Here is an 11,702-nt window from a genome sequence, read left to right as displayed (position 1 = left end):
CTACATCGCATCCGGTTCATCACGACGGAGTTCAATAAAGCAAAGCAAAAGATCCTTTAAGTCCGGCTCCGCCGCGGCATCATTTAGGGGATTACCAGTCGGCCTTCGAGCGGCTTGCCGGAATGCAGCAGCAGGAAGCGGAGGCGGAGCTCTCCGACCCATCGTCCTCCCGAGCGCGTCAGCGGGAAGCGGAGGCCGAGCCAAACTCCAACTCCGAGCTCGCCGCGCACACGCCTCCCTGACCTTGGCGTCCACCTCCGCTTCCTGGGCTACGGTTTCCGTCAAGAGGCGGTTGAGGCCCGCCTAGCTGAGCTCAGGAGCGGGCCCAGGATTTTAGAAGTGGGTATTCAAGTTGATTAAAATAGCTAGCCTTGTTTTTTGCACACAGAGTTGATTATAGCACATATAGGAGTACTGCATTTTCATACATAGAAGAGATAGCTCATAATTGAGTGAAATTTCGTATATTTGATCGTCCCATCAGAAATTGTATAAATGAGCCGAGCATAACATCACTAATTAGAGTACTAATTGTTCGGAAATCTATACAAATTTCTGAAGTTTTCATCCTTAGTCACATCATTAAAATAGTGCTTCAATTGATAAGGAAGCTGGTTCATTTTTTCATCTTCAAAATCTTTCGGATAGAACCGATCAAGCTTGTCCAATTTCTGGTCGAGTGATCGTCTGATCAGTGAGGCGTTGTGCAACCGTCTGCCTGTCGCAGTGTAGCCGCCAGCCGCTGACAGGGGGAAACCGGCGGACGGCACCGAGCAACAGCCACGCAGGGACCCGACGAGATGAGGAGGAGAATTTTCTGCTCACAGCTCAGTAGAATTCGGCATGGGATTTGGGACAGCCGCGCTAGGGATTGAAGACGTGGAGCCTCAAGGTGTTTTGGTCAGAACGCATCGATTCGATTGAAGACGAGGCTACGAGCAGAGATGGTTCAGTTTACTGGGCTGGCCCAACTCAAAGAACTAGAGAAGGGTGGAGAGAAGGGCCTAATACGTGAATACAGTTGAGATTTAGCATGAAATTCTTTTCACGTACTCCCTCCGCACTAAAACCACGACAAGTATTTAGAAATGGAGGAAATATATACCTACAGAATACGTACTATATATATCCCTTTTTTTGCCAAATTGATGGGTATTCAGTTGAATACCCTTGAATTGAGTTGGGCCCGCCCATGGTTGAGCTTCCAGCGGGCTCCATGCGTGCACGGTGAGCCTCCTCAGTCCCTGGCGGCCGGCCGCCACCACCGGACCTGCAGCCGCCGCGGGGCCCCGAACCCCGAGCTACGGATGCGCCTTATTTCTTGACTTTATAGGTTGCTGGAACTCGCCAGAAAAGAAGGCTACCGCGGCAGGCGAAGGGCGGAGGTCCGAACAGCCCTCTAGAAGCCGTAGATATACGTGAGGTGGAAGTGCCTATTCGGATCCCCGAATTTTTTTTCCGGGCCGGGCCTCTTTTCGGTAGCTTGTCTGGCTGTTTCTTTTTGCCCAAATTCGAAAAACTAGTTTGGGCCGCCTCTTTTCGGTGGCGGCTAGAGTTGCTCTAACTCCAATATTGTATATATAAACATTTACAGTTGCAAATAATTTTAATGGAACGAGACAAATCTTCGTTTTGGGAAATCCTATCAACCTTTCAAAATGGTATTAGAATTCTCAATAAATTTTCACATACGTAGGCCTATATATCATTAGAATTCATGACGTGCTCAGAATTAATTTATGAAAACCGGATGCTGTCATGTTCTGCCGCAGTAGCAAGAACACTGATGATAAAGCAAGTGATACCACGGTGCATATATTGCCTGTGTTCCTTGTCTGGGTTCAGCACGCGGCCTTGGCGAAGCACCTGAGAGCGCCGGCGTCCTTTGTCAGCGACCTCACCTCGCTGGCGTTGGCCGCATGGAACGCCTGATACTTGTTGTAATTGGGCCGCACCCTGGAGCCCATCTGATTGAAGGAGGCCCCGTTCTCGAAATGATCCCCAACCGAGTGCCAGTGCCACTCCTTTTCCCTCGCATGCTCCACCGGCGGCATCCTTCTCGTGACCTGCAAGAAACAAAAGAAAATCGATCAGCAAGAGCTCACAAACATATTACTGCTCCAGTAATTATTCTACAACCTCAAATCAAACTTTGCAGTTCCTAATTAGTTACTTCTGATTCTAAATTTTTGACTCAAAATTGTCTAAATATATATGGATGTATCTATTTTTAAATTTAAAAAACGTTTAAAACATGTAATATTTCGACGACAATTTAAGATTAGAGTGAGTAATTAATTAGGAACCGCAAAATTTGATTTGTTTGGTACCTTGGCGTTGCCTGGCGAGGCGATGAAGAGGTTACCCTGGCTCTTAACACTGGGCCCCATGCTGCCCCCAATGGCATAGTCCCTCCACCCATCATACAAGTTATTCACAACGTGCGCGTATCCATGCCGTATCCTGGGCATCCGCTGGTTCACGTTGGGGCCGAACCGGTTGAACGCAACGGTGACACGCATCTTCCGGTCGGTGACGTGGCCGTCGTCGTGGCCGAGGAGCATGACCTTGTCGTGGTCGTGGAACCACGTGTTGGACACCGTGACGTCGGTGGACCCCAGGGTGACGTCGAGGAGCCCGTCCTCGCAGCGGGACAGCGTCAGGCGGTCGATCCACACCTTGGAGCTGCCCACGAGCCGGACGGCGTCGCCGTCGCCCGCGCCGCCGGTCTCCACGGCGCCGCCGGGGCGGACGACGGCGTGGCCCGCCACCTGGGACCGGACGCCGTGCACGTGGAACCCGTGGAGGATGACGTGGCTGACGTGGTACAGCACGATGCCAGCGCCGCCCGTGACGTGGACGTCGGCGCCCCGGCCGTCGATGGCCGTGAAGCTCTTGACGAAGAGCGGCTGGGAGAGCTTGATGCGCATGTCGCGGCTGAAGGTGATCCAGACTTTGCCTGGGAGGACGGTGGCCCCGTAGCGGAGCGTTCCCGGCTTGGGCCGGACCGGGTCGTCGGATGGGTCGGTGACCGTGTAGTGGGCCACTCCTGGGCCGCGGTTCTGCCGCATTTTGCCGGCGAAGCCCACCGAGCAGAGGGCGAGACGCTGCCGGTCCGCGGCCCAGTTGGGCTGCCCGCGCCAGCAACGGTCGATCACGTTCTCGCCCCGGGGTTGGTGGTTCGCCGTGGCTGCTTGCAGGAGGAGGAAGAGGAAGAGGAGGGTGAAGAAGGGCAGGGGTAGTTCTTTGGAACCCATGCTTGGCGTTAATTAATCTCTTGTTGAGAAGAAGGCGAGGAGAATGAATGAGGTTCTTGTAGATGAATTTATAGGTCATTTTTAAGGAGCGCGGCGGTTTCTGGGAGCTTAACTGACGTTTTGTTAAGTCTTGTTTAATATGGACCATGAATAGATTGCAATTGCGTGTCATTAGTTTCTTTTATAACAAAAGGAACTGACCGTGTGAGTTTCCATACTGCCCTTGGTTTTGATCAGAAATTACTCGGAAGATGAAGTTATAGAAGAATTGAAATGAAGGAACAAGTTCATCAAGATCTAATATTCATTTTTTCTGTACATAAACATATGATCAGAAATCATCACAAGATGTAATTCAACTAGGTACACGCAATGAATCAAATAGGCGGGTTTCATCCAGTCCACCATCCTTTTTGTTTTTTGAGAAACAATCCAGTCCAGCATCCATGACTGATCATGGTCGGCACGCGAAGCCCAACTCGAGGCTACCGGCCAATTGACGATTGGCTGGGCCCGAAGCCCAACTCGAGGCTACCGGCCAATTGACGATTGGCTGGGCCCGAAGCCCAGGCTTGGTCTCCTCGATCATTTTCGGGAGCGAGCTCGTCTCAGAAGAAAAAGAAAATCGACACGCGGGGATACCTTGTTGAATGTTCCACTGGAATTCTGGGAAGCAAGCTGAATAGTGTGTATCCTCCGTAAGTCAGCGCATCTCCTGTCCGTCACATGCCAGAATGCTCGGGCTTACATAATTGGCAGCCTTGCATCGATGTACCATAGAATATGTCGCTCTGGCTTCTGAAGAACATACATTATTAGTGCTTATTTACATTTTATAAGCTAGCTGTACCGCAATGATAAGCACAAGCCCACAGAATCAGGCAGTCAGCAATATGGATCAATCGTTATCTGTTTTAAAACAGTGGCAAAAGAAAACCACTATACGATCATACGAATATAAGTAAACTAGTGGCAGGATGAAGTAGCTGCTAGCTACCTAGTGCCTGGACAGATGTCGTATGATTTCCCAATAGTATCTTTGGGATATATCGCTCGTTCTGATTACTCTATTGTTATTAATATTCAATATATCATAGTATTTCAGTTTTCAAACACGCATACCGTTTTCTATTTATATATACTCCGAAGAACCTACTAAGTTATTTTTTTTTCTTTTTGAAAGCAGAGCGCTCAAATGGACATAAAGAGTCATTAAAAAAAATGTCACAGCTGGTCTAGTGGAACAAGATTAATTTGTCTTGAGGAACGATATCTCTCCGGCGCCAATGGATTTCAGGCAATGTGTGCATCGAGAAAACTGGAGCATGATGAGAAAAAAAAAGGTGAGCAAGATGAAGAGGATCAACAAAGACCGGGTTAGAGTTGACTTACAAATCTGTGTGACGGTGACAGCTATGGCAAGTGGATCATGAGGAGGATCGGAGGACCAACTAGAAAAATAGAGTAAGCAGAACTGTGGCACCGGGGAAGTGGAGCAGGATGTGAAGTCAGAGAGACCTGCCTACATGCGAAAAAGTACTAGTTTAAAAATTATAAGATCCTCGTTCAAAAAAATTTATAAGATGTTTTAGTTTTATCTAAATCAAACTCTTTCAAATTTGTACTACAGTTATATAAAAATCACTGGTATCTGCTCCCTCCGATCCGAAATTATTGACGTAGCCACTTCACAAAAACACAGTTATAGACGTACCTACATGCGTAAAAGTACAACTTTTACTCATATAATAAATCAATTGTTGGAGACGGCCCGTGTGCCCCCTAATATTCAGAAAAAAAAACATATCATATTCGTGTGTATACTTTATTTGATCTGATACCACACATCATATTTAAACATTATTGTACAGGAAATTAATAAAAGTAATTTGTAGTTGTAGATATTGAAAAAAAAAATCTATAAACTTGAATAAACTTTAAATTTATAATTTAAAATAAAAATAGAACATCCTATAATTTGAAATAGAGGAGTTGATAATCACGATAGTTTGAAAGGTATCCGGTGGAAACCACCCTTCACATGGAAAGATGCAAACTAAAAATTAATCATTGGATAAAAAAAACTTGTGAACTAAGATGGAGCACAATGGTATCAATGATGCAATGACATTTTTAATGAAATATCAATGGCATTAAATATGTTAATGAAATATGAATGAAATTGCAGTAATATATCAATGAAATATTAATAATCTATGAATGTTATATCAATGAAATAATATATGTTAATGAAATATCTGTAAAATATTAATTATAATCAATGAAAATGTAATAATATATTAAAATGATAATTAAATATGAATGAAATATCAATAAAATTACTGAGATATTCTTTCCGGTCCGCGGATGGATTCTTAACAAACTCAAGGATGTGAATGGGAAAATGACTCGGTGGAAAAATCACATCCTGGCGAGAGGGGTGAAGAGCTGGTTGATTCAGAGCAAACTCAAAGGTGTGAATGAAAAACTGCAAGTGCTTCATCTCGGCCAACACATTTTTATCCAAAGGTTAATATTTCGATTTGCATGGGTTCACGGATGGATGCACAGCATCTCGTGGTCTTTTTACCATCATATTCTCATACCTACAAAATCAGTAATTCTTAGATCCATCCACCCATGTACGAATAGTAACTGCACATCACGAGCGTAGGTACAAGTACAACTGTACAAATTACAATGGTATTGTATTGTACACAGCTCAAAGAGAATCTCCCGGGACGAATCACACGCCCGCCTGGCAGCTCAGCACCGTCCCATGGTCCACGAGCCAGCCTCAGCCACAGCCGCAGCTCCCAAGGACGCGGGGCCCACGTGCCAGTGGGGCCGGGAGACGCCAGCGTGCAGCGAAGTGGGATCCCACCTCCTGCCACTGCCGTTCAATAGTACTCCCCGAAACCGATAGAGCGAGCGAGCGAGAGAGAAGAAACCAAGAGGTGGAAATATTCAAACGGCCGCGTGCGTTTCGGGCTCCCACCGGCGCCGGCGCTCCTCCTCGAGCCGCCCGCCCGCCTGCTTCCGCGGCCCCATTTCGGACTCCCCAAAGCTTCTGAGGAGGGGAGAGAGAGATGGCGGTTTCCGGGGCCGGCGGCGGAGGCTTCGTCCTGCTGCCGCTGCTGGTGGTGGCTGTGGTGGTCTTGGAGAGGAGCGCCACGGTTCTGCTCGCGGACGCGGCGCGGGTGCCGCTTACCGACGTGTCATCGCCGCCCGCGCCGTCGCCGGCGGCCGACGCGCCCTCTCTTCCCGACGTGGTGGCGGTATCTCCTTCTGCAGGTGAAGGTCCTATCATTACCTCTGTTAGCAGTACTATTTCGAGGAAAGGAAAACACGGTAAATAAAAATGCTGCCTTTGTAACCGTGCATTGCGAATGCGGGTGCTTTCTGCATCTCCTTTCACGCATTTTTATGCCTTGGTTTGGATGCACCCATGGCCATGTGATGCTCTGGAGACTGCGGCAGACTTGATTCGAAATGCAATATCCTCCTGGTTCGATGCCTTGCTGCTGATGCGGCTTGCTGTTTTGGGGGGTTCTTGCTTGCAAGACTGGCTTCTAGTAATTTGTTTCATCAAATTCCCCTTATACCCCGTTCTATTGTTTTGTCGCCTCATCGGTATCTAGTTTACATGAATGGAGTACATGGCAAATCTCAGGTGTAGAATTGGTCAATTTCGTTTTTTCAGTGTCTCGCAATTGAAAAAAAAAAATTAGATGCTCTGTCTTACAATTGAATTGATCATTTGCGCAAACAAAAAGAATTGATCATCATTTTTTAAGCCCGGACATTTTTATGGAAAAAAAGTCTAAACTTTGTCTGTTATGGTTGTCCTTGAGTGCAGCAGCGAGGATCCAAAATGAAGGAGATAAGCGTTACCAAAAGCAGGTCCTGATTGCAGTCATCTTGGCACTTGTTGGAGTCATTGTGATGGCGGTATCAGCAACTTATGCACGGACTTTCTGGAGAAAAGCTCGTCAGGCTCTAGACTCCAACGACATTAAACTTCAAAGTGAGGTCCTTAAGTTACAAATTCCAGAAAGTGTTGTTCAATTTATGTTAGTACCATTTGTCACTTATGTCCTGATTGGTGTGTTGTAGATCGTGGTAATGGGCAAATGCTGTTGCCCGTCCTGGGGAAACTTAATTCTAATAAAATGTCCAATAAAGAAGTAATTGCAATGATGGACTTCTCGGTCTTGGAGACTGCTACTGGCAAGTTCAACGAGAAGCACATCTTGGGAAAAGGAGGTTTTGGTTGTGTATATAGAGCTTCTCTTGATGGAGGTGTTGTTGCAGCTGTGAAGAAACTGAATTGTTGTAGGCAGGAAATTGAGACAGAGTTTGAGGTGAACAAAAAACTTGCATTTTATTTTTCAAAGTTTTGAGATTAAATGGAACATCTTGGTTGACTGTGTATCCGCATTCGATTTTCAGAATGAGCTGGATTTTCTTGGAAAAATTCAACATCCCAATGTTATCTCTGTGCTTGGATATTGTATTCATGAAGATACAAGGCTGCTCGTTTATGAGCTAATGCAAAATGGTTCTCTGGAAACACAGTTACATGGTAAAGTGCAATTTTTCCTTATGATGAATTTACATTAAGATTTTATTACCATGACATTTGCATTTGAATTGATAACAGTGATGACTGATGAAAATGAATTGAGTTTTTCTTCTGACTTCATTAGGATCTTCTAATGGATCAGCTTTGAGTTGGCACATTCGTTTGAAAATAGCTCTTGATGCTGCAAGGTTAAAATTTGAAAATCTTGAATCTTCTGTATTTTTCTGAGTTATAACAAGGATTCAAATGCTAATCCAATTCAAACATGTCATCACAGAGGATTGGAACACCTTCATGAGCACTGCAATCCTTTTGTTATTCACAGAGATATAAAATCCTCCAATATACTTCTAGACTCAGACTTCAATGCTAAGGTTCAGTTTGAGTTATTTCATACGTTAGTTCAATATCCAGGACTTCCTGTATGACTTTTAACTCTTCTGCTTCTGCATTTATACAGATATCAGATTTTGGCCTTGCAATAAATGGTGGGAACCACAACAAAGATGACCAAAATCCTTCAGGAACGGTTGGTTATGTTGCACCAGAGTATCTTCTAGATGGTAAGCACGTTTTATTATTAAATTAATATGCTGATTTGCATAGCTCTGAAATCTGTAAATTCAGCGGTATTATTCACATTTTTGTAGGCCAATTAACTGAGAAGAGTGATGTATATGCTTTTGGAGTGGTTCTTCTTGAACTGCTGCTTGGAAGGAAACCTGTGGAAAAGATTGGAGATTCTCATTGTCAATCTATTGTGTCATGGGTATGCAACTATACTTTTAGTGAACCTCTTACAATGCCTAAGGTTTTAGCAGCTTGTTATCACGTTTCTTCCATTACTGAATCATTATAATGTTTCTTTAGCACATCGTGAAAATGGGCATTTATGTAGTGAACTCATTTTGCTTATAATTTTAGTTGAACGGGTTGAGGTACTCTCAGTGGTCAAAGCCTTTAATTTTTTAGTGTGTCCCCAACATGCAAATTAAAGGAACTTATTTTGAGAATTGAATCCAGTGCTACCTTTTGGTACAGGATTGGACAAGCAATTTCTTTACCAGAACTTCTACTTCAAAGAACTCCCTTCTTTTGCATTCTGCCTTGTCTCCAGCTTCAACTTTTTTGTTCTTGAACCCACACTTAAGTACGTAGCTTTTATCAATATACATTTGTAAAAAGTATGAATGTATTATATCGGACAACTTGAATGCCAAGAAATTATCTCGTTATCAAAGTTTTTCTACACATTTCTCACAGTTACAAAGAATTTCCGAAAGTGGGGAATGACAGGCAAATGTTTATGATCATTTACCTGGATCAACTAGTATAAAATATGTCCTTTAGGTGGACAGGTGCAATCAAACCAGGTGGCATGTCTAAAAAATCATGAAAACAAACAGTTAATCTTACAACACCAGACACAATTTATCTACTCCCTCCGTCCCATATTAAGTGACTCAAATTTGTCCAAATATGGATGTATCTATGCCTAAAAAGCGTCTAGATACATGTAATAGAAAGTCACTTAATATGGGACGGAGGGAGTATTAGTATGTCATAAAATGTTAAATTTGAATTTGTGCACTGCGGAACAAAGAAAAAGGAAAAATTCTGTTGTCAGTTGTAGCTAAATAGTAGGATATCAAATAGGTACTATTCGCAATTGAATTTATCTTTGTTGTTTGTTTCTTGGTGCACAAATCGAATCTTGATTTGAAATTTTCTGGCATAATATATCAACATTGTGTTTATGTTGTCAATTGTTTCCAGAACTTTCATGACTTCTGTAACGCCCATACACATAAAGGCAAGATTGCATGGTAATAAATACTCCCTCCGATCCACAAAAAGTGTCGCTGATTTTGTGGATAGGAGGGAGTGCTAGTTCGTCCCCACTTATCCAACACAAAATGCAAGACACCTGCTCAGTAGTATTACTACCGTTATATTATTTACTTGTGTGAGATATGTAATGATCAGTAAATAAATAAAATGATACATAAAAAGGTATTTTTGAATATTCAAGCTTTACACTTTACCATATCAGTATCACGAAACGTTTTCTAAAATGAAAGTGAATGCATTATAGAAGGAAAGAAATGACTTCTCTTCAGAAAATATGCACTCAGTTTTCTTCAGGCAGAAGCCTACTGCCCAGTTTGTTATCTCTAACAAAGGAACCCACAAAATCTAATTAATGGGCCACAGTGTAGAGACATGAAAAAACATATATGATCTCCTGCAGAAAAGGATTTGGATTTGCAATATCACCTTTAGCACAATGTTTGGTTACTGGTAGCCAATTTGTATCGTTCCAATAGCTAGGCATTGATTTGGCTCTGCTGAATTATTAACTTTACATCCTTTTAGTGTACACTTTAAAGGACTAAATACTTATCATCTAAACATTTACATCACTTTCCTACCATACTCCTGGGTCCCCTTTACTATGTTTTTTTGTTAGCTAAGTGTTGGATTCTACACTAATATAGTGCTCAAGACCTCAAGTTAACACACTTGTTTGTATTTATATTGATGTGGCAAATGTTAATCTCATTAGATTTTGTCCTTTCAAAATAAGGAACTCATTCAATAACCATGAAATTGTTTTTTTGCAGGCCATGCCTCAGATAACTGATAGAACAAAGCTGCCAGATATAATTGATCCAGTTATCCGAAACACCATGGATTTGAGACATCTGTTCCAAGTAATTGACGTCATTAAAACCTGTCGTATTATTTTGCAGCAGAAGCACTTCTCTAAACACATTGTTGTTTGTCTAGGTTGCCGCCGTAGCTGTTCTCTGTGTCCAGCCAGAGCCGAGCTACAGACCTCTGATCGCAGATGTTCTTCACTCGCTCGTTCCTCTAGTTCCTGTGGAGCTTGGAGGAACTTTGAGGATAGTAGATGAACCCCATCAGACTGGTTAGAGAAGTGGAGCCTTCTCTGAACAATCATGCTATTTCAGATGACAGATGAAATTCCTCTCTATCGAAGAGTCAAGTTCTCACCTCAAACAAGGTGGGCACAACCGTACAATGAAGAGCACGCCTGATCTATTCCAGATGGAACTTCTCCTTTAATGGCCATTGTTGAACTCCAAATGCAGATTTGCTATGCAGGCTTGTCATGTTACTGCGAACAATTTCTGGGGCCTCTCAGAGAGTACGGAAGTAGTTTAACTTTATATATGATGTTTAGCGTCCATGGGGTCATGACATTAGAATGCCCCCACATATTAGGTAATTTCATGTAAATTATACTACCAGTAGATTTTGTGTAAATTCATGATCTTATGTTGCAAAATACATCCATGATTCCCTCTATTGCATTTTGAAAATTATCCATTGCACTGTGCCCTAAATTCCCATTGGTCTCTAGTTATTCAAGGTGGTGTACGTGGTGGTCATTTAAAAAAAAAACTCAATTCAAGATGGTGCCACTATTGGTGTATATATTACTCACTAGAAACATTCAGAAAAGCGAAATAAGATGATGCAATCCATTCATCCAATCGGATCAAGTTATAATGTCTAACATCTGTTTTTTTTTCATCCAATCGGATCAAATCATTTTCGGAACTTTGTATCACTTACTTTTTCCTTTCCAAAAGGAGGACAACTTTCGGCCTTGCAACAACCATATATTATTAAAAAATGGGAAAGTCAGGCAAAGTGGACCACAAAAGATAAAAATGAAGTCTGAGGCCGTATGCCTTGCGATAGTAACTCCACCAGACTACCACTAACTCTATGGTGAAAGACTGAAACAACAAAAGAGCACGGAACTCGAATCTGGACAGAGCACGGAACATAGCAGTAAAGAGAAATGAATATACTAAGTATTTAAATTT

General features: G+C 43.0%; 2 protein-coding genes across 3 annotated transcripts; one reads left to right on the top strand and one right to left on the bottom strand.

The window, feature by feature from the left end:
- Positions 1-1,705: 1,705 nt before the first annotated feature.
- Positions 1,706-3,086, bottom strand: LOC100843977 (pectate lyase 1). The gene is made up of 2 exons (XM_003571567.4): positions 2,331-3,086; positions 1,706-2,066 (listed from the first exon to the last, which is right to left on the bottom strand). Exons 1-2 carry the CDS (start codon positions 3,069-3,071, stop codon positions 1,842-1,844), a joined length of 966 nt encoding a protein of 321 aa, XP_003571615.2. The 5' UTR covers positions 3,072-3,086; the 3' UTR covers positions 1,706-1,841.
- Positions 3,087-6,185: 3,099 nt separating this feature from the next.
- Positions 6,186-11,196, top strand: LOC104583595 (probable receptor-like protein kinase At1g80640). Of its 2 annotated transcripts, none has more exons than XM_014900298.2 (10): positions 6,186-6,551; positions 7,120-7,284; positions 7,374-7,621; positions 7,710-7,842; positions 7,967-8,030; positions 8,120-8,216; positions 8,303-8,405; positions 8,493-8,611; positions 10,467-10,556; positions 10,633-11,196. In XM_014900298.2, exons 1-10 carry the CDS (start codon positions 6,347-6,349, stop codon positions 10,777-10,779), a joined length of 1,371 nt encoding a protein of 456 aa, XP_014755784.1. In that variant the 5' UTR covers positions 6,186-6,346; the 3' UTR covers positions 10,780-11,196. The 2 variants fall into 2 exon arrangements, with proteins under 2 accessions (XP_014755784.1, XP_010234548.1); XM_010236246.3 differs by having other exon boundaries at positions 7,117-7,284.
- The last annotated feature ends 506 nt before the right edge of the window (positions 11,197-11,702 follow it).

Source organism: Brachypodium distachyon, chromosome 3, assembly GCF_000005505.3.
Source record: "Brachypodium distachyon strain Bd21 chromosome 3, Brachypodium_distachyon_v3.0, whole genome shotgun sequence".
NCBI lineage: Eukaryota > Viridiplantae > Streptophyta > Magnoliopsida > Poales > Poaceae > Brachypodium > Brachypodium distachyon.
The sequence above is the reverse complement of the archived record's forward strand: the minus strand, read 5'-3'. Positions and strand labels throughout refer to the sequence as shown.